The 25,812-nt window shown below is 32.0% G+C and overlaps 2 protein-coding genes across 3 annotated transcripts in view; one reads left to right on the top strand and one right to left on the bottom strand.

Moving 5' to 3' along the window:
• Positions 1–3,485, bottom strand: part of Pde1c (Phosphodiesterase 1c) — a 442,898-nt gene extending 439,413 nt beyond the window's left edge. For both annotated transcript variants that reach the window (XM_026632944.2, XM_026632935.2), the window contains exon 1: positions 3,121–3,485. In XM_026632944.2, the coding sequence (XP_026488729.1) occupies positions 3,121–3,145 (25 nt within the window). In that variant the 5' untranslated portion in view covers positions 3,146–3,485. The remainder of the gene's footprint in view (positions 1–3,120) is intronic.
• Positions 3,486–23,718: 20,233 nt separating this feature from the next.
• Positions 23,719–25,769, top strand: LOC113394597 (cuticle protein 16.8-like). Its single transcript, XM_026631986.2, has 2 exons — positions 23,719–23,807; positions 24,742–25,769. Exons 1-2 carry the CDS (start codon positions 23,796–23,798, stop codon positions 25,249–25,251), a joined length of 522 nt encoding a protein of 173 aa, XP_026487771.1. The 5' UTR covers positions 23,719–23,795; the 3' UTR covers positions 25,252–25,769.
• Positions 25,770–25,812: the final 43 nt, after the last annotated feature.

Consider the following 25,812-nt stretch of genomic DNA (forward strand, 5'->3'; position numbering starts at 1 on the left):
AACTACCACTATACCAACGAGACAATTATGTTATTCAAATATGCAAACACAAAATGATCTTAATTTATCTTTGTGTTACACAGCTTTAGGTTACAAAACAATATCCTATGTGGATTTGAAATCCATTAACGGAATCCATTATTAACATCTTGAAACGAATTTGTTTTGTGATTGCGTTTGCGAAAACAAAAAACTTTCTATTATAAAATCAATGGAAAAACTTTGAATTAATTTATGTTTTTGGCATAAAAAATAAATTGTTTAACAACGCGACCATCTGGTGATATCGGGTTAATTTTAGACAATACTTTTACAGATTACTAAATTAATAAAGTAAATTGTAAAGATTTTTATTCATAAATACACCCAAGCACCGTTTAAAACACTCTACTCACATACAACAATATAAACATTGCCATTGCGTTTTTATGGCCTACTAAAAAGTAGTAAGTTCTATTTTCTCAGCTTCATTATAACTGATAGCATTTTTGACATGAAAACGCGCTATAGAAAATAATTTAAATATAAAATTTTATTATTAATTAAAGAGATTTAATAAAAATAAACATATCGCATGTTCAAATCCTTACAACTTACACCCACGGAAGACGCGTTGGAAGCGCTGGTGAAGATGGCACACACACCTGGCAAAAACCATCCAGATCATTTGAGGATTCTCACGAAGACCAACAACACAAAGGAAAACGTATTCCGACCCAATAGAGGTTTCGTCATTATAGTGGTCCATACAAACTTATTATCGTCGATTTGGAAGTCCTAAAATGATGATGCTGTCTGGAACATTACCATGCACATCTGCAGAGATATATAGTAATAAAAAAAAAGTACTTTAACCTATTATTTAACTGAGATGGACCAGTAGATGAATACATTGATCTTTAATTACGATAGGAAATTAAAATCCGGGAAAATGCAACTAAAGATTCGTTTATTAATATTTCGTAATCGTTTATAATCAATTCATTTGGTAATCATCGATTTAAAAAATTGTACCTTATAATATTTTGCCACAGATTAACTTAGCCCCTTAATGCCAATAGAGTATTTTTCACTCCACCGAAAAAGCAAAAAAAAAAACATTTTAGATACGTACTGAAAAATTATTACTATCATTGATCAAGTTGAAGGTCATTCATAGACAAATTATGTGAAGTATATTAAAATCGATCTCGAAAATATCTTGGGCATTTGAGTTATTCGATCATAAGTATTTACTGTATACACAGACGGTTACTTTGCTTATGTTTTGAGTTGTCTTTAGTTAATTGTTAACTATAGAATGTGTTATTCTATATTCTTAAATATGCCTTATGATGATTTAACAATAACGACCTTTTACAATGACAAGAATTTCTAAATTTAAAAACATAATATCACATTTCAAATATATGAATTAGTCGCATTTAAATCTTCCATCCTCTGTCATTATAGAACATATAAATCGATATGACGTTATGAAAATACCGATCGAGTGTTGTATTCAACGCAATCCGATTGACCTAAAAGGATTACCTTTGTCTATAACGTATCTAGATGACAGTTATATACCTACGTCTGTATTTATATATGTTATAACTATTATATTGTAAAATAAAACTTATTTAATATATTTTTTCTAATAATAACAGAGCAAGGAAGTTTTCATTACATTAAGGTTGGCGGACTGGAAAATGGGTCGGTCACCAGTTCACCACTGCATTGGACATTGGCACTTTGAGTAATAATAAATAATTCGTTCATTTGGAATGGAATCATTCATTTGGAAGTAAGATGTTATATCCCTTGTGCCTGTTAACAGGCTCACTCACTCTTCAAACCGGAACGCAACTACTGAGTATTGCTGTTAGGCTTTAGAATATATGATGAGTAGACGGTACTTGCATTCATCAACATATATCTTTAACAAATTAGCAAGTGATAAGAAATAAGAAAGACCTATCTGTATACTTGCGGATTACGTATTAAATGCCTCGTTGGTCAAGTGGCTTGTAATACCGCATTCAGAGTTCCTTAATTCTAACCCCGGGAAAATGAAAATGTAATTTTCTGTTTAGAAATTCGTAGTAGGAGTCTGGAATTTTGCAGTGGAAGTGGCATCTCTCGCGCCGCAAAAACACACCTAAAGCCATTGGTCATACTTTTCAGCCAATTAATATTAATTGGCTGAAAAGTATGTAAATTAAAAAAAAGTCATATTTCTATACTTAAAATCCCTGTTTTCGTGTTCTGTAGAGATATAATATGTTATCACTAATACGCATATTAATTTAAATATGAAAAAAAAATAAAAAAAATATGTATAGTCTGTTTTATTTATACTAGTAATATGGACATGACTTTATGTAAAACAAATATACTGTCTAGCTATATTATATCATCTGTGGTCGAAGTTAACTCAATTTTTTTTAGGGATTTAATAAACTTCATTCCTCTATTTGTACAATAAATACAAAATAAAATATTACCACAATTTTATATCTTCACGTACTTTAAAATCGTATTATGTCAGAAATATTTGCTAACATATTGTGTTCTACCGACGAAGGGTCCGACGTTAAAGGTTTTAAAATCGCAACAATACTTGTATCCTTCAATGTTTAAACAAGCCGAAGTAAGTACCGAATTTATTTTATGTTGAAAGTAGAATATACGTGAGTTTACCTTCTGAAATCTGACTTGTAGTTTATAATGTACTATAGAAATGAACTTTTGTTATGGAAATAATCATTATATACAAAACATTCAGTGCTCTGTAGGAAAACGAAGTTAAATAATAAATTATATTATTTTGTCGAATATCAAATAAAAAACAATATTTCTTCAACAAAAATAAAATTTCGACATGACTATCTTTGAACTAATTAAATAGTTTTGATTTACTAATTTTATATAAATGATTTGACGCCTTCGGAAATTTAATTGCAATAGTTACTGCGAACAATTAAAGTCTGCATATCATTTTAAATCTTAAAGGTGCTAAGCATTTTAATAATTGTTTTTATAATAAAATACAAAAGTTAAGTTATTAATAAATAATTGATCATAAGAAAGTTTTAAAAGTGTTTACGTATAGCTGTATCCTGTATAATGTATAATTACCTGGCATTGATATCTGCCGCCTCATTTCGACGAACTGGACTGAATCAGGTTTCAAGGTGCGCACATCAACTGACAGGAACACCTGAAGAATCACAGCAAACACCAAAACTTAACACTACAATAACTTAGGACAAGAAAACTTTGAAATAATTAAAAATAACGATAAAGCAAAAAAGTATATTTATTTACGACAATAAAATAATATAGCAAGTATTTAGTTGATTTTATTATTCACTGCTTCAGAAACTTCTCTATATAAAATTTTAAATTTAAATGCATCCGCGCGTAAATTTGTGCACGTGTAAAACCTCTCCGGCTATATGTCGGAACGGACCGTGTCGGAGGCGTTCGTCTGAGCTTCTGGGGAGGGAAAACCTTCCCTAGGGCGGCTACGGCGCTGGGCGGCGGCGCGACGGCCGCCCTAGGCGCGCCCGATACCAGGCGATCATGTCACACCAGGAGTTTCACGAGCACGTGTAAACACACGCAAAGCGCATGCTCCAAATGAGGAAAGCTGGGGGAAAGCGGTGCGAACGAGATGGATATATGTTATAAATAGGGGTGTGAACGCAACAACGAAAATCTAATTCGGGAACCGCCAAGCAGTCTGAAAAGTTAACACTGATTTAGCTTCTGGTTTCGGCGGCACACTACGATAATCTCGTTCTTAGAACTTAGTTACCCAACTTATAACGCTCACATGGATTTCAGCTTGATAAACTTTAATTCTGTAACAAAAATTTAGCACTGCTTACTCGCCCTACTAAAATAGAATAAGCGCGCACTTTTATAAAGATACTCAAAATTGTAATGAAGAAAAATAAATATTAAATGCACATAATGTAGTATACTTTAACTGTTATTTGTATAAACCATTCCATGTAATTTGTCTAATAAATCAAGATTTATGATACAGTAACTATTTTTAATTCATATTTGTATATATTTAAGCACTAAATGTTATCAATTGTTATGTTAATAAATCTATTAAGTACATTTGATAGTATATATCTTAATACATTGAAACGTTTTTTTCTAAACACCATCACATGAAAATTTATTATAATAAAATATTTTGTTGTTTGTTGTACGACAATATATTGAATATGTTGGTTTTTTATTTCAATAATTTTAACGTTTATATGTATAATGTTCATCGCAAAAATGTATAGGAGATTCCTATCTCCACCCAACAACCGATCTTATAAGAGCCACGTGTACATCTACAGGTGTGTAATGTACAATCATCCAAGATATTCGAAATGTACTCCAACTTCTAATACTTCCTGTTGTCCTGGTATTTCTAACCTTATTACTAAATTCCAAATATTTCCGTTTAGCCAACGCCTTGAAAATTCTAAATAATTTTCGGAATAGATTTTTTATTAATATCTCAAAGAACAATAATTGTAACAAAAAAAAATACCACTTTATTCATTCAGGGGTAAACCAAAAATCTGGTACCAATGCTTATTATGACGAGCTCATTTATGATTTTATTTCTATTTAATTATTATTTGCATAATTATGCATTAGAAATATTCTAATAGTTGTAATATCTTTGCGAAGATTACAAGATTAGACTATAAGAAAATCATTTTCAAATTATGATTTTAACATGATTTATTAGGAATTCAAAAATAATATAAACTTAAATAAGATACGTAAGGGAATGAAAAATTTAAGAAAACAATTAATTAATTCAGATTAATAAAAAACTTATAAATATTAGACTTTTATATATACGTTTTTTAATAACGATCTTATTAATGTTAGAGAAATGATTAAATATTTTGTTTTATTTCTAAGCACCGCGTATTGATTGACTTTGACAACGAGCTGACAACGCTGACAGTGACGGGTACACGTCCATTACGTCACGGACGTCATATAGCGCCCCAAAGTACCAGGCGAACATAATTCCACAAGAGTTCGAAGCTCAGGTGTGGAAATAGAACGTACTCCCACAAGCGTTCAGAAATAGATATTTCAAGAGCACTGCTTAATACCGCATGATTTTAAATATAGAACGCCGGCATGTATTCGTGTAAGAATAAGTTTGCTCTGTTGTTCTACTTTTCAAATGCAATTTATTTAAAAATGTGGAGTAGTGTATAGAGAAATCAGAATTTATATTTAGGTTTTGTTTTTTTTTTATAGTTTCTATTAATATGCAAAATATACATATTTTTTTAGTGAGACCAAAAAGTTTATTTTAAATAGTTACATTATCACATATATATTCTATTTTTAAAAAAATCCACAATATGCTGAATGAAACGAGTTCACGTTTTCATATTATAAAATAAGAAATATGACACAAACTTCCACGCTTAATAAAAACTTTAACATTTATTCATTACAATAAAAAAAAAACTAAGCTATTAATAATAAACTATAAAAAATGCAATTTCGAATTACTCGCGTACGTTAAACGTCATACGTTTTCCAATATCAGGAAATCAACAAGGTTGCCTAGTCGCGTTATTCACTTGATATCGTTTATTAATTTAATGTTATGAGAATTGTTGTAATTAGTGGCAATATCGTAACTTAACGTTGGGAACATTCTAGAAAACTACAGAATGCTCTGTAGATATCGATTAACAACAATCACTCGCTTCGCTAGGCGTAAATTAAATATAGTTAAAGTTAAAGTAGAAGCATATTTATGTCCCACTGGTGGGCAAAGGTTGCCTTTTGAGGAGGTTTGGAGCTTCAATGCGGGTGGAATACATATAGCAGATTCTCATCCGTTATGTGTAGGTTTCCTAATGATGTTTTTCCTCACCACCGGGCACGATACGGAATAAAAATATACATTAAGTACATTATTTCTGTGTTACTGGCCAGGGGTTTGAACACAGAAACATCATTTAATATTCACCACACAGTACCAATATAGTGCCACAGTATAAACCACATTAGTATTAGGCAATGCTAGTACATCAATACGTATTTTGGTTTAAAGGATGAGTGGGTTGTTTAGAGGGAAATAACATCTTAGTTCCTAACGTCGGTGGTGCATTGACAATACAAGGGATGGTTATAGCGTTGTAAGATTCAATGACATCGGTCATCAGGCAGCCCAATCCTATTTACCTACTTAAATACAAAAGAAAATAAAAAAGAATCCATTCAACATTTATCGTAATAGAACTCGTCGCATACGTCGTTTCTCGTTATACGATGGCAAATGTTTACTTTGATACGCTATTTTGACAAGTGGGTACACGTATTAAGTGTTATAGTCATTATAACGAGTGTCGCTTATGACTTTCTGACTATACGCTCGTGTTCTGCGATGTTTCGAGTTGGTACTTACATAATAGCTACATTGTTATTTGCACAATTTATCGTTTTAGTTATAATATTCTAATTAGAATATTTGTAATAACAAAATTATAACTAACATTATAACAATGGTAAAATTTGATCGACATTTTGATACGTTGATGTTTTCGAGTTTTGGTTTCCATATGGCATATTGATGTATATATTGGTTTAAATAACAAAACGCGACACTTTAAAAAAATCCTTAGTCGCGCCAATAATATAAGCACTTTTTTTCGACGCATTAATATGGAAACAAATCAGGAAGTCTATTATAAAAAGAGCATCCCATTTCCAAGAATCAGTCGTGAACACCATTAGTATAGTAACTAGTAAATGATGCTATCGTTAGATAGTAATAGAACTATTTCATATAAAATGTAAATGACTGAAATAATTGATATACATAAGGAATAACGCGGGTCCTAATGGCACACCTTGGAGAACTCCAAACAATGTATTAAGCGTACTATAACGAATACATCGGTTGCAATCAGTAAAATGGCTTTCAAAAAGTTTTAATTGCAATCCACTAACAATGAAAACCAAATATAATATAATATTGCAACTATATAACGTTCCAACCTGGTTTATAAATTTCGTATAGTCTGTGGTATTAATCATTTTAACTCAGTCACCGTTCTTTGATTGATGATTATATTTGGAAAATCTTTATAAGAATTTGTTTTAATTTTATTTAAGTCTAGAACATATTTTATATCACACTAAAACTTGGCAGAATTATATAATTATATCAATTGACACCGCGATCGGTTGAACAATATTAAGTTAATATAGGGCCATAACGCCATCTAGCGGCGAGTTACAACAAAATGAATTTTTTATTACATAGTTTGACGGAGGGGCAAATGAGCCAGTTATAGTAAGTGATCACCACTTTCCATTGTGGTATAAGATTCTACTAACTTTTATGTAGATGATCTCAGTAGGAACTATTAGTATAATTATCACGTCCATCTATCAGGTAATTCATTTATTAAGGTAATAATTTATTAGATTTCTTGAAAATATTATAACCAAAAAGAGATTTTGATTGGTTGATGTTCTTGGTGGTAGGGCTTTGTGCAAGCCCGTCTGGTTAGGTACCACCCAGTCGTCAGAAATTCTTCCGATAAACAGCAGTATTCAGTACTGTTGTGTTCCGGGTTGAAGGATGAGTGAGCCAGTGTAACTACAGGCACAAGGAACTTAACATCGTAGTTCCCGAGGATGGTGGTGCATTGGTGATGTAAGGAATGGTTAATATTTCTTACAGGGCCATTGTCTATGGGCGGTGGTGACCACTTACCATCAGGTGGCCCATTCGCTCGTCCATTTATTACATAATGGTTACGCAAATTATCTACAGCAAATTTGCCTTCCTTATGTGTTGATACAATTTTCCTAGATATAAAAATATATTTACTAAGAAACTAAAAAAGAAAAAGTTGTAGACTCAAAGTGGAGCATACTTCAAATCTCTTTCATAATCATTTATTTATTTCATAATTCTTCTTACTTCACAACAGCTAAAGAGGAACTGAATAAGCTCATGAATACCATTGCTGAGCGAAGGACTCGTCGCCTGTTAAAGATAAAATTTGGAATTCCCCATCCTATTCCAATTATAAGACTATAATTGTCTGATTCGCAGTCCTGGCACACATATTTACAAATGAAATAATGGTATGGTAAACATACTTACTTGTAATTTTCTATAGGTTTTTTTAAAATATTCTTAATTCAAATAGATTATTATAAGCACTTTTGAATAATATTAAAGGATTAAATTTAATGTAAAGCTACTATTGATCCGGAGTAAAGTATTTATCAATACGAACCGGTAAAAGGAACTAAGTAGTATTAGTATTCATAGTATTCATTCTGTGATATTAGATACAAACTCAACGAAATATACAATTTAATATATACCTATGTCACATATGTATATAAAAAAAATATATAATAATAATCTTGTATTGTTTAATGATGTTTTTGACGTGAAATTTTAAGCAATAAAAACAAAATTTAAATTACCTGCAGATTAAAGAAGCGTATAGTTCTAGACAGAATATGTTGAATTTGCGGAATTATTGATATATGTATATTAAAATATGACTCTACTTAACTCTTTTCTGTCAAGCATAAAGTGGACATCACTAGATCGATTTTGATAAAACTCATTCTGCTATAACCATTTGGATCATACCAGATTCATTGCAAGACCGAAAACTTTCAATTCATAAAATCGATTCCAAACTCTACTTAACATTTTATCAATACGTGATCTACCCCGTCTTTACACGGGAAGGATAAGAAATATAGATATGTGTCACAGCTTGCTTAATATGAATAATATTAACATTAATTTCTTACTTATATATAACTTTATCGATCTAAGCAGCGCACGTTCCAAAAGCTCTCTTAAAGCTTTTTCATTCCCGACTTTATCGACAAATATGATCGATGGCTTATTTTTACGCGCTTTATATTTGAGCAAAAGTGACGTTTCGCGTACTTAATTTATTTATAAATTATCAAGATCAAGTAAAACAACGTAAGGAAACATGCATGTGTCTAATTCTAATACATCAGTATCCGCCAACGCTCATGAAGTGACGTGATGGAAAAAGCTCCAAACTTTCTCCTTAACATAATAAGAGGCATGTGCAGTAAGACATTTACAGACTATAAGTTTAAACTTAACATTTGAATACCTTATTTGTAAATTAAATTATCTATTGGTCAATACAGAATGAAAATTCCTATCGAAAATAACAAGAGAATAACACGAATTAAAACAGACATGGCGAAATTAATAGTAATGTACCGTTACCCTTAAATATATAAACAAAATGATATTAAAATAAAAATAAATAAATGTATGCTTCCCGACGATTTGCACAGTTCACGATATATTACTTTAATATCAAATAAATAAATATATAACCCCGAGGTCAGAATTACGGCGTAATTAACGGTAAATAAATTATCATCAATGTTAAAGCTACTTAACTCCTTGACACTTAAACATGAACTGCATCGTATCAAACATGTAATAATATTAAAACTTAGTGTTATCCATATACGTCCATATCTACACAGTCATAGTCAGTAGAACAATTACACAACGAGCTAACGCCCTGACTCATTTGAATGTAATGCCAAGTATAAAATAGTCGACGCTCTAATTCAAGTCGCACGACCTACAGACAATAGCCCTCTCACTTTTAAGCTCTTATGCCGTACACAATAAATACCATAATCGAGTGCAACAATTTAACCGCCAAGGACGATTTAAACTATCTTTAAGTATATAATTAATTTATTCATAGAGAACAGGTAATTTCTAGAATAAATGGCAAATTATAAAGCAGCTGGTCAGAGTTAATAAGAGTTGCAATTTTGTTCTTTATTTTTGATTGATGTTGAATGTAAACAAAGGATTGAACAAATTAAATCTTTGACCTTGAGTGCGCACGCGCAAGTAGCAAATGTACGGTCAACATGCAAAGTTTTTTATAAATTTTTACATTACTTATGAAAATCATATCGTCCTATAGCTCAACTCGGAAGTACAAGTTTTTATCGATCTTTTTTATTTAATTAAAAAAAAAATTAAGCATAGGTTTTATTTGTTTGTCCAAATTTATGAATACAAGTTAGTTTCTTTTGTATCTTTTTCTTTTTACCAACCTCAGTAGACTTTGTTTTATTGGTAATTTTTATTTGTCTTAAATCGAATATTAGTGTATTTTAATAATAAAAATTCCCACACGTAGTTAATATTATGTCTAGTTACTTTATTAAACAAAAATGTTTCCGTCCTAGTGTTAGAAATGTATCTCATACAACATGCATCCTTTGTGTCTCATACAACATGCATGCAAAATTACTTGATATTCCTTTGATTAGTTAATTTAAAAAAAAAACTTATACTTGTAATACCAGCTACATTTTACATTCATATGTTCACAATTAATTCATTTATGTTATCATAGTACTATCCGTTTCCATCTTTTTAACCTACATTTATACATTCTGCATTTAATTATTCCACCGTTGAACAAAACATGTTACTTATTTTGCTGACCTTACAATTTTATGATCCGCATTCCGACCAAAGTCACTTGTAAGGCTACTCTATTCAAAATTATAATTTACCAAAATTGACAATAATGGAATTCTATTGTGATTGTAATGAATCAGTTTCAATTTTGTATCGAAAAATAAGTACCTATTCCACATAATCATAACATAATAATCAGCCTGTAAATTTCCCACTGCTGGGCTAAGGCCTCCTCTCCCGTTGAGGAGAAGGTATGGAGCATATTCCACCACGTTGCTCCAATGCGGGTTGGTGGAATACACATGTGGCAGAATTTCGTTGAAATTAGACACATGCAGGTTTCCTCACGATGTTTTCCTTCACCGCCGAGCACGAGATGAATTATAAACACAAATTAAGCACATGAAAATTCAGTGGTGCCTGCCTGGGTTTGAACCCGAAATCATCGGTTAAGATGCACGAGTTCTAACCACTGGGCTATTCTAACCTAACCTATTCCACAGTTAATGCTATTTATAATGAACTAGCTGTGCGCCACGACTGCATCCGCGTTAAAATTAAATCGTGCACATTCCCGTCATTCCCGTAGTTTATGTCTTTATATCTCCCTGGAGTCCCAGGCGACTCTATGCCAAAATTAATTTCAACTGTCTAGTGGCTTAGTCGTGAAAAGTTGTCAAACAGGCAAAGATATCATAAGAAATATTAGTCCGATTAAGATTTCGTGTTTAAATAACTATTTATGAGTATGCTCATAAATATGACTCCTGAAAATTTAATTTAAAAACATTGATAAATTAAAAAGTTACATTCAGTATTTCTAAAGGTATGACACAGAGAATCTTGATATATAAGTCCATGAAGAGTCCTTATTTTTGTTGCTATAAAACCTAAGATTTACCGATTATGAATGGTAAATGTCCATAAAACTTTGGGATTCGAACTTTTACCATCATTCACTTGGTAAATCTTAGGTAACAGGTAAGGTAACTTAACATGTTAGGTTAGGTTAGGTTGGAATGGTAAAAGTCCGAAAAAGTCGTCCCTTTATAATAAATACTTACATTTACAAACTCATGTCGGTAAATCTTAGGTTTTACTGGAAAATCTTAAGATTTACCTTAGTTCGAGCTTTTACAGTAACATATATAATGAATATTTCAAGACATCGGAACACACCAAGAAAGTCTAGTTTTTCTTCAAACGAATACCGCATATCTATAAAAGGACGTTACAGAATGAAGTATAAATCATGTTGATTCTCCCCTACACATGACAAGCTATATAACTTGCGACTTATAAATAAATATTTATGTGAAGCGATGATATGCGAATAATGTTTATTGTAAGTTTATAAAGTACGATTGGAAATTAATGATATGATTGTAAGAATGTACTAGATATTTATGAATAGGTTAAACTTAAACGTTAAATGAAAATGCAAGATATGTATTTGTAAATACAAGACTTATTAATTTTTAGTACTTCGGATTTAAGTGTATATATTCATGTATACTTACACAGTTTAAGGAATTTGTATAGAAAATTAAACGAACTGCTAAAATTCATACATAATCTCAACGCTTTAAAATATTCCTAAAACATTTTACATTCGAGCAAACATAATAAAAAAACTAATTTAAAATAAAGCAAATAGAAGTATTTTAATATTATAAAATGCAATGTCATAAGAATTCAATTATTAGGTAGAGTACACAACAAGTAAATAGGCCAATGCTGACGCAGTGATTATGCAAGTATAACATTGCACTGCAAAGCTTTGCATATGAAAACTCTCAATGGATGATCAGGTTTTCAATGTCACTCTAACATTACGTTCATTCAGTCTCATTCGCTGCGCGCATCTCGTGTCAGCGACCCATTGCAGAACCGGTTCTAAACTCATCATCATTCATGAATGTATATAAGTTTTATTATTGTATATATATTTTTTAAATAGTGATATGAATGGTGGACCCGTGAAAATTTGAGGAAACGGATTGACTTTGATGAAAATTTGTAATACGTCGTACGTTGAACGTCAAATCCCAAAAAGAATTCTATGTACGAATTTAGAGTTGAAATATACTAACTAGTAAATGAAATTGTAGACAGACGACACGTCGACACGTATGTCATACGAGAACAAATGTAACTATTGAGTTTCTTGCCGATTCTTCTCGGTAGAACTTACATTTTTAGAAGTGCTTATAAAAATCTACTTTCCAAAATTATATTTTGATTAGATTTCTTTTTATTTGATAGTTTTGAAAAGAAGTAAGTGATTTTTTTTCTCGCAGATAATGGTATGTGCCAGTGCCTACAACGACTAAAACGCCCCAGCACTCCGAAATACCCAAAAAAAATCTCCGAAACCCACTTCTTCCCTTATTATCGGAACGAGAAAACCTACACCGAAAGTTTATAGAGGAAAGTAAACGATGAGTGTCAAACATTGTTAAATTCATTTAATTAAATTAGTATCAGTCATATTCACAAGTCACTGTGACAAATGTTTATCTTTTAGTTCCTAGTTTAGCTTAGTCATGTTAAAGAAAACCGTAAAGGTTTATATTGCAGTAATAACGGAACTTGTATATTATATTAGTACTCATAATAACGGGTGACATTGTAAAGTTATTATGTACCGTATAATATACAAAACGCAAAATGAAGAAACAGTAGGAATTACATATTTTATCCATATGTAAAAGGAATTTAAAAAGAATATTTATTTCAGAGTTGCCATTGTGAAACGTAAGAAGCAAGAAGCTTTGGTGAAATCTATTGTAATGAACATAAAATAAAACCACATACTTGAAAAATCCATTGGATAATTATATTACAGGTATTCATTATTTTTAATTTTCTTCCCCAGGAAGTATATACATATACTTTCACATATGGGAATTATTTTCCTCAAAATTGGGGAAACTCCATCGCTGGCAACCCTATCGAATTTATAAAAATCTCAGTATTTTTATAAATAAAAAACAAAAAGCTTAAATATCTAGTAATCATGTTTTTCGGTCACATTTATGTAATCGAATCAGTTGCCACTCGTTTTTGCTAAACTTTTTGCTATAACACGCCAAAAAAATACAATTCTACTTTAATAATTTCGAGGTGTCTAAAAAGATTTTGTCTAAATTGTGTTCTATGTTCATTTTGAATGTATCTTTTCACTATTGTTTCTTTTATGAATATATTCTTATTAAAAATTATTATTATTGGCATGAATTAACAACGGCCTACGCTAACAAAAAAACAACTGACTACTGTCTGATAATGACGTCTCTACTCGTCACAAAAACTTATTGTTATATACGTAATAGAAACATAAAATATTACGTCATAATATATTGGATTAATAATTTGAGTTATAGATTGGCAATCATCCAAAATAGCTTACTTCGAGGTCTTTATAATTAGTAACCCAACATCAATATATCAAGTTCTAATAGTACGCTTAAATTATTTATCGATTAGCGCCCTGTCGTTATTTGTGCCAATACGATCTCGTATATGGTACTATAGCTTATTCCAATCGATGTATTATTTCAAGCGATTTGTTAATAACTCAGCTATATTGTACACTACTAAGAATTTATGATTAATGTATCTTTATTTATTATAGAATAAATAAAGATACATATAACTATTTTTACACTTAACTATTATTTTTTTTTATTGGAAAAGTTACACCATCAACTAATCACTAGGCACTTAAAATTAATATCTGACTTGGGTAACATACAGTGATACGTTTTTAAAGGTGTAAACAACATTGATCTTCAAAAATATTTTTGATAGGAAACTATATAAGCCAAACTAACCTATATAAAATATAAAATTAAATTTTAAAAACTAAATAATAATTGAAATTAAGATAACAAAGAAAAAATACCGTACTGAGGAATATAAAAGCAAATTAGAAGATTTGTAAAATAAAAAAAAAAAACAAAACAAACTTATATCTACTTTAATTTTACTTCCGAAATTCCGATAACAGTTATGTCGACATTCAAAACGCCATTCTTTCGCAAATCCATAGTGAATATTAGAACTTAATCAAGCTCTCCAGTCTCCACCAATGAGATCGTGTCAATTTTCTGTCAAACATTGTGTATGTGGTTCTCCTCTTAAGTATTTAACATAACAGTAACTTAAACAAAAAAATTAAGTCGTTATTTAATTGTTTATTATACATGATGGAGATGAAGCCTAATATTAAGTGAATTTCTAAGTTTGCGTTTATTATAAATCTCAAAATGGTGAAGGAAAAAAATCTGAGATAATTTACATAGGACGGAAAGTATGCTAATCCGTGCAAACGGACAGTGCAAATAGTTCTAAATTCTACTTTTTCCCAAAGATACATATATATATATATATATATATATATATATTTACTTATGCTAATATTTTTCAACTCCTGAACCTAATTTGATGAAATTTCTTATGAAGTTAGCTTGAACTCTATTAAAGGACATAGGGTACTTTTTTCCTAACAACTGACCAATTACTGAAACGCGAGGACAACCACGGGTGACAGCTAGTAAGTAATTTAAGTCTTCCTCACCAAATTTCGTTTTTTTTTTAAATATTTTGTATGTAGGCGGACGAGCACATGGGCCACCTGATGGTTAGCGGTCACCGCACCCCCCCCCCCCCCCCAAAGACAATGACACTGCAAGATATATCATTCCTTACATCACTAATGCGCCGCCGACCTTGGGAAATAAGATGTTATGTCCCTTGTGCCTCTAGTTACACTGGCTCACTCACCCTTGAAACCGGAATACAACAATACTGAGTACTGCTGTTTGGCGTTAGAATATATGATGAGTGGGTGGTACCTACCCAGTCGGGCTTGCACAAAACCCCACCACCGAGTAGAGGAAAGTTTGAAAGTAAGTAAAGTTTATTCTCAAGATGACTAAACTCAACACAAAATAATCAGCAACATGTTAGATATACAATATTTGTAGGATCGACATTGTGCTCAACTAAAAACGAACTCAATTCCTATATTTTCATATTACGATGTGAACGTATTTCGAAAGGATAGAGTTTTAACGGAGGACCAGCAGATATTACGCTGTTTTCAAATCACACCAGTGTCACACTACCAACTTCAAATTCAGATCTGCGACTGATAATTTTATAACAAAATCAATCATTTTAACTCAACCGGTATTCGAACTCATTATTTGACTCATTACTGAACCAGCAAAGACAGACAATCACTTAACAATAATAACAAATGTTTTATATTTTTTATAAATACATTCATGATAAAGATAAAATTATATTAATATTAAAATAAATCATAATTTACAACCAGACCACTAAACTTGCGTGTCCTTGACGATTTTATAAATGGAAAGCACATAATAATTACCTACAATAATTGTATCCCTGTTATAAATGTGGTAACGTTAATACATTTAATGGTTTTCCTGTTTTAGTAACAAGTTATTAGCGCGTTTGGCATTTGCCAATGTGATCCTAATCTTAATTTAGCATATTAGTTTACTACAATTATTTCCTGAGCAATAAATACAAGGTCATGTGCAATTTTTTTGAGGAATAATGTTTGTGTGATTAATCGTATTTGGAATGGAACGAGTTCTTACGACTTATTTAGATTAAGTAATAATATAATAGACGACACGTTTATTTACGAAACAATCATAGAACAAAACGCTAAATTTAAATATACAGAAGCAACAGTATGAGAAAAATATATCGTATTTGGTAGATGTTATATTTTAACGAACAATCAATCTCCAATGACAGGAATTGATAGGACGGGTGTATTAAAGGATACATAGGTTTAATTTGGAATTAGAAGTTAGCTTCACCTTTGTGCTCTTGTGCAAATGGTTCATGACTCTGGGTCGATGTGTCAACGCATTAGCGATCTTACAATCTATTGTGATCAAAACGAGCCCTAGCAAGTACAGGTTACCAGAAAATATCAGCATGTGTCTATCAAGTAAATGCTTACAGTTTCTATCGTTTATGTATTTTATTGTATAGACTCTCTCACTCACAAAGTAATAAATAAATAAATATATATTTTTTAACAAAATAAACTTAACAAATATAATCTAATTTGTATTTTTTTTTTTGCTGTCTTTACTCGTCGTCTCACGCACACTAAGACATCTTGTATGCACGAGCGTCACTAACTCATATGAAAGCATGCCAATAGAATAATTTAACGTGGAGGGGCGCGCCTTCACGAGTGGATAGAACTATTCGTACGTTTTTTTTTAATGTGATAGGTGGCAATCGAGCCGGAACTCACCTGAAAAGTGACTACCGCCGCCCATGGACATCTGCAACACTGGGGGGCTTGCAGGTGCGTTGCCGGCCTTTAAGGAAGGAGTACGCTCTTTTCTTGAAGGTTCCCAAGTCGTATCGGTTCGGAAAAACCGCCGGCGAAAGCTGGTTCCACAGAGTGGTTGTTCGAGGCAGAAAATGTCTTAAAAAGGCACTGTTGTAGATTTTTTCCGTTGGACGTTTTGTAATGGATGAAAAAGGACCTACAAAAAAGTCCATATCTAATTTATTATCTTCCATGGTAATCAACGAAAAAGTAATTCAACCTTTTTAGATCGTTTATCGTGCGTTTTATACGTTTTTTTATTGATAGTAAGAAAAAGTCAATTAAACAGGCCATTAGTTTGCATGCGGTGCTTTAGTCATAAACATTACGGGCGACATTAGGTATGACTTATATTGACAATTCGCTGACGATTGTGGTATGTAAGCTTTTTTATATTAACTGATATAATACCGACGTAATGACATATCTATATATGTGTAATGTATGTTGTTTAATAAAATTACACGTAAGTAAAATATAAACTAGTTTTCGCCCACGACTAAACCCACGTATTTTAGGGGGGAGGGTGGTCTGTTGGTTTACGGTGGAATACGTGTATAAAAGTAGCCTTTATCATACAAGGATGGTATATTAACTTACTATTAAATTCAATTTAGTAGTATTAAACAAAAATGCTGAGTTAGTTAATGGATATTAACTTTTCTACTAGTACTGACTAACTTCTGTAATCGATTTCACAAATTCGAAGCGAAAATTGTAATTGAAATAGTTCGAATCGTTTTTGATAAAATTTACGTACAAATGTATTAAAGCTTTACAATTAAATCTATATAAATATATCAAAAATAATGATTATTACTTAAAGTGTCGTTATTTTCCGGTTTGTAACTACGGGCACAAGGGACATAACATTTTGGTTCCCTGGGCTTGGTGACTCATACTCAGCTATATAAGTACTGCTAATATTTCTTGACGTCTATGGACAGTGACCACTTACCATTCGATGTCACTATTGGCCGTCCGCCTACATACACAATAAAAAATAAATATATATATTATTCGTTGCGTATTTACAATCTAGTGACTGATCACCGTCTAGTTCATTCTGTCACATAATTATATATCACTAAAAGCTTCCATAATAAATATCCACATGCGTGGGAAAATAAGTTCTTGTTTCTATAATATTATGCAATGTGTGATTTAAATGCAACATTATGATCATGAAGCCGAGTCGTTGAAAGAAACGAGTAAGGATTGTACACAGGAAAAGCGATTTTTATTTATTTCATAAATATCAATCGAGCGATAGCGGACTTGAACTGTTGACTTATATAATCTTCAAGTAATCGCTTCGGTTTCGCTTACTCTATGGACTCTATACCTTACAGAAATTTAAATGTGCACAATGCAAAATCCAGCCAAGTGTGTATCGTAACCGCACAGAGAGTTCCGTATCATAATAATGTTTGCTAAATTACAATTTTTTTTTTTTTTTATTAACATCACCATTGTTCGTTGCATCCTTATGAACTAAGATATTGTATTGCTATTTATGAATAATGCGGTAGAATAAACGATGAGTGGGCGGTACGAACCCAGACAGACTTACACAAAGACCTACCACCAAATGTTTATATGGAATATCTATTGGCGTGAATTGGCTTAAGATTGACTCGTATTATACTTTGACGTCAATCAGCATAACGCTTTTATATGCCGCCATGCCCATCTCCAACTCCGCTCCCAATTTTGTACCGCTATATAAATATTATGAAATTAATACATTTGCTTTGTAAAGGAAATTTTGTTTTTTAGTCCGTGCTTAATTATTTGTTTTATTTAATTTTAAATTTTCACATCACCTGAACGTCCCGTGACACGTTTTTTTTAAAATATTAATTACCCTAAATTGATATTAAGATTGAAGATTTTATGTGTTATGGTTTTGTACTATCTTTTATTAAAAAAATACCTTGCAAAGGGAATGTTTTCTTACATTTTGTTTTATGGGGACCTCGCTCAAGTATGTTATATTAATATGATCTAATATGCGTTGCACGTATTCTAGATAAACAAAACGTCAACTGGATAGCTATTTACAATTCTACAGATACCGTCCTACAGACGGACAGATGACGTAAAAGGGTTCCATTCGCGAGAACATGCGGATCTCCAAAAATCAAGGAAAAGAGCGTAATTAATATACTCGTATTCTTTAAGTACAATTTTTCATTTGTAATTCAATAAATAACAAAAACATTGTTCTTCGCTGGTTTTGTATTTTAATTTTAAGAATATTATTTATATTCTTAATATTTATTCAGAGTAACGACTACTTGTATTTGAATCTCATTATCTAAACATAAGCCGGAAATTATTCTGAAGAACACAACGTATAAACATTAATGTCAAAATTATACGATACTATTAATATTGCATTAAGATACCTAGCTACATGTATGATTGACATTAAAATCTTGTTAAATGACGATCGAAAAGTGCTCGCTAAGCTTCTATGAATATATTCTTTTGATTGACAGATTGATGGATTTCGTGAGTATTCATTCAGTATATAAAGGAATTGTAGTTTTTATATACATAATTTTCATAATATATGTAAAGATAATTTACAAATTCTTGCAACCTAATTAAATAAAATACATTTATTCAATTGAAAACAATACTCACCTTAATAACTGTTCAAGTGACATGACGCGCGCTTTGCGGGTACAACAGAATCTATTCATAATAGAGAATTATGCTTATGCTATGAATTTCAAATTCACACATTATATATCAAAGAGAAGTCTACTATTGGTTTTGATCGATCTGATAGATAATTAATACAGAAATAAGCTTTGAAATGTTTGGTATATATTTCAGACCAATAGCCAATACGTTAATAATAACCGGTTCAGTCCCAGAGCTCCGTTAAAGTCTCCGAGAAAACTCAGTAACGCTCGTCTGGATCTGAACTGGCAATCAGCTAAGACTCACGTAGACCATCTCGGCTCATATATTAAACAAATCACATAACATTCTATCTAACGCGATTGTTTGACAGTATGTTGATTGGTTATGTATGTTCTGCCAGAAGCCGAGTAGCAGTTATGATGATCTATATGCACAGATATCAAAGGGCTTTCTCGGTGAACATACAACTCCCGTGCAGCGAGTTTTGTTTAACTTAACAAGATGTTTGTTAAGTGGATAGCAATTATAAAATATTACTTTTCGACCGTGGCTTTGCTTACGTGTTTTAGGTAGGGGTCATAGGTTTTAGGTACAAAAATCAATCTAAGTCATTCCTTGGGGTTCGAGCTTGATTAAAAATGAGTACATACAATTTTAAGCGTTTTTTGGCTATTCTACCCCTTAAGGGGGTGAAATAAGGATCGAAAGTTTGTACGAAAGTCCGTAATTTTTTTAGTTACAAACATGAATCTTTATTTTTGGGATACTGATTAAAAATGAGTAGATACGTATATATTCAATTTCCACGCGAGCAAAGCATCGGGGAACAGCTAGTATAGATATATATTAAAACAATATGCAAGTTAAGCGAGTTAACATTATTTAATTACGCTCTATATACAGAATATTACTCTCTATGTCGAAACGAAAAAATGCAAAGAATAGTTTTTATTCATAGTACAAACCAACAAATCTCACACAGACATGTTGTTTGTTCGTACAATTGTCGTAGCTTCCTATTATTTTGAATTACTTTTTTTCTAAATTTATAAAAGCAGAGCAGGGCGACTGGCAAAAAAGCCACTTGATGGTAGGTGTACTTGTGCCTGCATTTACACTGGTTCCATCAACCTTTAAACCGGAACACAGTAATACTAACTAGTACTGATGTTTAGCGATTGAATAAGTGATGTATAAGTTCCTACTCATAGGGCTTGCACAAAGACCTACCATCGTCATCGGTCCGTTCTCACTTCAGAATTGTACTTTCTTCCCAATGCAGCGACACCTACTGGGTCCAATCTAAGCCATCCTGGGACCCAAACACAAGTCCCAAAACCCAAAAAACAATCCCAAAATATTACATCGAAATCAGTCGGAATTGTCTAGTAGGAGATCAGATATATACGCACGTACAGAAGATATATATATATATATATATACATAGCTTGAACGATACCACTTATAATACATAAGCACCATATTTATATGCAATGAACTACTTTTACAATAAGTGCCACAAAAATATACTCAAACAAAAACCGATATTTATCCGTATGTGTTTCTGCTACTTCAGTAAGTTTATCTTAGTATCGTTATTAAATGACCTTGATATTAAGAATGAAACACGCTGACCACGGAAAAGGGAAAACGATTGCGACGCGACACTGCAGCTGCGGCCACACCTATACAATTATATTGGAAGACGCTTGAACTATAAGAGCAAACTCAAAATACTTCAAAAAGTAAAGGAACATCACTACATATTATTGTTTCAATTTCGATATGCTATAGAACCTTTTTACATCCTAAAATTATAAAAGATAACTTATAAATACTATTCGTATTCAGATTCTTATTATTCCAGAAAAAAACTAAAATTAAATGTTAATAATATGCGTCACAGACTGACCAGTTTATCATTTTCTCTAATTAATATTAGTGTTAAGACCCACTCATAAGTCTCACTAGTTAAATATTATCGCTGAACTTAAAGCGAGTTCTTTCGTCTTTATGTTACAGTGTAAATTAAAGTTGCTAGAGTATTATCAAAGCGGCTTTTTGTTACGAAAGCATCACATTCGTTTTACTGCATATGTTTACAAAAGCATAAAAAAAAATCTTCAAGCGCTGTCAGCTTCATGTCTTCCGCGTCTAATCGCAGTCGTAGTCATAATTCAAAGTGATGTTATAATAATTAGAATGAGTGTAATAATACTTATCAATTTTAATTAAAGAATACATCTTGGGCCGTGAAACAAATGCGATGTATAATTATACTGATACTTAAAAATGTTGTATGGTACAAGTCAAAAGAACTATAATGCGACCATACAATTAAATTATACAATAAAAAATATTTGATCTTTTATACATGTGTTATGTGTGGTTTTTGTGTCACGTCATAAATAGATATTAGTCCAAAGCTATATGCTTGTTTGTTACAGTTATATGATTATGTAACGCCAACACTATTGCACGACTCATGAAGCGGAGCACCAGAGAGTGTCTTACGATCGAAAAAATAGTTTCACGTCTGCTTACTTGGTTGGACTTTGCGCAACGTCTAGGTATGTACACCCTACCCGTCAGATATTCTACCGCCACACAGCATTATTGTTTTTAGTTTAAAGGGTGAGTGAGCCAGTGTAAATACAGACACAAGGAATATAAAATCGAAGTTTCCAAATAATGACACGCCTTGAATGTACACACATAACAATATTGATATAATATAACAATATTAGGCGAATTCCAATGTTATTCTTTTAAACGCTATCATCTTTTGATTATAACCGTGAACACGCTTACAAAGAGCAGCTTCACTTTCACACAGACTACAAGCAAACATATGACTTATTACAATACTTTAAAATTTACTTTCCATTGAACGAGTAAACGAGATGATCCGATACTGTTAGAGGTCAGATTTTTGTTGATCGCTGGAGGCATCGTTGCAGTAATCAAGTTCATTGCCACGGTCAAGTTATTTTGAATACCAAGTTCAGTGGCATCATTAAAAGTTGCATAAGTTCTTGCATCATACTCGGTACGAATCTTTATGCTCTGAAAACATCCGGTAGTTTGTGTTTTTATCTTTAAGATGATTGTATGTTTTTTTACGAGTAGATTATATTATTATTGGAGTTTAGTGAGGATAAGAGATCGTTATAATTATTAACAGATAACTAATTTTTTTTTTTTTTAATAATGTTTTATCTATACAGTAAAAATAGTTACATTATTCCTGAGCGCTATCGGGTATCATGATTTTATTTATAGCTTAACGTTTTCTATATTAATAAACTGGACCCGTGCGAAGACAGGGCGGATCACTAGTATTTAATATTTTAACTTACGCAATATATAACTTCAAACTAATTATTAACAATGTGAGATTTTTTTGCTCGTATTTGTGCAAGCCTGCTTTGATAGTTACCGGGTCACCGGTTATTCTATTTGCCAACCAAATCTCTTTATTGGCAATTTAAGGGATGGTTAATATTTCTTACAATGCCAATGTCAATGACAGGTGGTCCATTTGGCGGATTGCCTTCATATATGAAATTAAAAAATAGATATATCCAGTGGCTGGCAAAAAATAGATAAATCATTGGTATTAATTAAATAAGAATAAAAATGATATTATTTCTTAACAAAAAAAAGACGTCGGATATTTCTAGGTTTTTTTTTCTAGGCCAATAATTACATACTAACTCTATTTTGTTTGATTAAAGAATCAAACACCTGTAGAAGCTTTCAATGAACTTGCAATGTTTGATTGAATATATGTAATTGAAATTGATATGTTGGTTCAGTTTCAATGACAATGCATATTTATGGTAATCATGATCCGATTCCGTACCCCATTGGCATCTGAGTAAGGAGTAAGGAATTCTTCAAGACCCAGTACACGAATTTTTTTTTTTTTACTTTTAATTTATCCTCCAAATTTATTACAAATCCGTAATAACACCAGAAGTCACAAAAATTAAATTAAATGAAACATCGGCCACGATAGTAAAGCTAGACTATTGGATTACCAGTATCTACACTCCGAATATCTAACGCTCCACTTCCTTCAGACATATAATCCTCATTACGAAATGTGGTGTTATTTTTCATTTCTTCATATATAAATTGCGGGTTATTCAGACTGTATTCACACTTGACATCAGCATTAGAATCAACAAACGTCAACACAACCAACTGTTCAACATGATGCACCAGGTGAGATCTATTATATTTAAATATATTATTTGTAAATATCTCTAGATTTTTCAACTGTAGGAAATGATATAGAATTCTTTCTTATTCTTTGAATTGTTTTTACTAAATAAAGATAGCTACCAAAGAGGTCTTCTATTCGATTAAAGGTTACGTCGAATTTCAAAAACGAAATATTTTTTCCATATAAAAGTTACACTTGTCTTTATTACGGAGGCCGACTGGCAAAAGTGATGATCATATTAAGTGGTCATCACTGCCCATAGACCATTGGTAAGTAATATTAACCAATTCTCATATAGCCAATGCCTTTGAAACTAAGATGTTATATCCATTGGGTCTGTAATTACACTAGGTCACTCAGAGACTTACCTACTTAATTGCAGGCATTGTCAAAAATCGACCATTGTTTGCAATGTCAAAGTTAAGGTTTATCTCTATTTTATAATTTATTGAAGTCAACTAAATTATAAATACAAAAAAACAATATTTATCCTTCGAGAATATTCGCGATGCATAAAACATTTTTTATGATCCAATAATATAATTTTTGGCATAATAAAAGCTATTTTTACTTCGTTATAAAAAAAAAATACTTATATCCATAAAGGTTAACCCTTTCACTCTTAACAATATAGAATAATATGTATATTAAATACTTATTTCGACCTTATACGCTTTTTTATAAAGGCTATTTTTGATTAAACACATATACACTCAGACTTAATAAATATGAACAAAATAATAGACCCTTTATCTGCAAATTTATAATGAGAGTTCCTACTTATTTGTTGCCCGTGTTTTAAATTTAAGCCATCGTATACAACATCAGATTGCTTCTTCGGTCGTAAAGATCTCTCTTGTAATAAAATACTGTATAATACTTCAATAAATATGTACCTACTTGTGAAGGATAAAATAAATATTGTTATTCCAGGTCGTTCTTCTTTGTGTCGTGGTTATGGCTGCTCAGTGCATGGTCTTGCATCGTGCGCCTGCGCCGTTATTCTTTGGACATTACCCTGAACCCAATTACAGTTTTGCATATGAGGTCAACGATGCCAATACTGGAGATGTTAAGAGTCAGCATGAGAGCAGACGTGGAGACATCGTCATCGGACAGTACTCCCTGGTCCAACCTGATGGTATTAAGAGGACTGTTGACTACAGTGCCAATGACCACACGGGATTCTTGGCGACTGTGAACAATCAGGGCAGACCAGCCACCCAGGAATCGAACAGGATGTACAACGTACAAGAAGAGACCACTCGCTCCCCAAGCAAGGCCCCGGAAATGCAATACAACACAGCGAGCACCGCTTCCTACAGCACACAGGGCTGGCCCGAAAACGTACCGACCCAAAGCGTTACAGTCGCTCCCGTCACCAACATTAGGACCTCGGTCATTCACCCCTCCTTCCACAACGGCCACAATCCTTGGATCTAAACAGTTAGAATATCGAGCACAGCAGTAAATGGACCCGGAATCGATTTTAATTTCAATTTAATTTGCATTTATTTCCTAAGCGGTTACCGTGCAATGGATATCAGCTGCGGATAAACTATATCATTCTTGTAGCTCGCCATCGAACACGTTTTAATGTGTTTATCGAACCGAGTAGTGGTTGTAAGCTTCGGCACGAGCCATCGCCTTATCGGTTTTTTGTCATCTCCCTTTGATCGAGATATTACACGTGACACAAGCTGAAACCTAGCGGAAGGAATACTTTTATTTTTAGTAGACCATTTTCGATACCAGTATTACCAAAACGAGAACATTATTTAATATATTCGCAGTTAACAAATAGTCAAACTGGTTTAAACTGGTTGAATGGGATAATAGCAAAATAAATTGAATTATTACTTACGATTGTATCGAATGACAACTGTATCTTTATTAATGCTATCATATTTATTAATTTTTGTTTGTTATTTGATATTGAAAATAAACGTATGCAAATGGTATGTTCTCTTTTTTATTGTTTTATCGATTTCAAAATATATACTA

The sequence above is a fragment of the Vanessa tameamea genome, chromosome 4 (genome assembly GCF_037043105.1).
Source record: "Vanessa tameamea isolate UH-Manoa-2023 chromosome 4, ilVanTame1 primary haplotype, whole genome shotgun sequence".
Lineage (NCBI taxonomy): Eukaryota > Metazoa > Arthropoda > Insecta > Lepidoptera > Nymphalidae > Vanessa > Vanessa tameamea.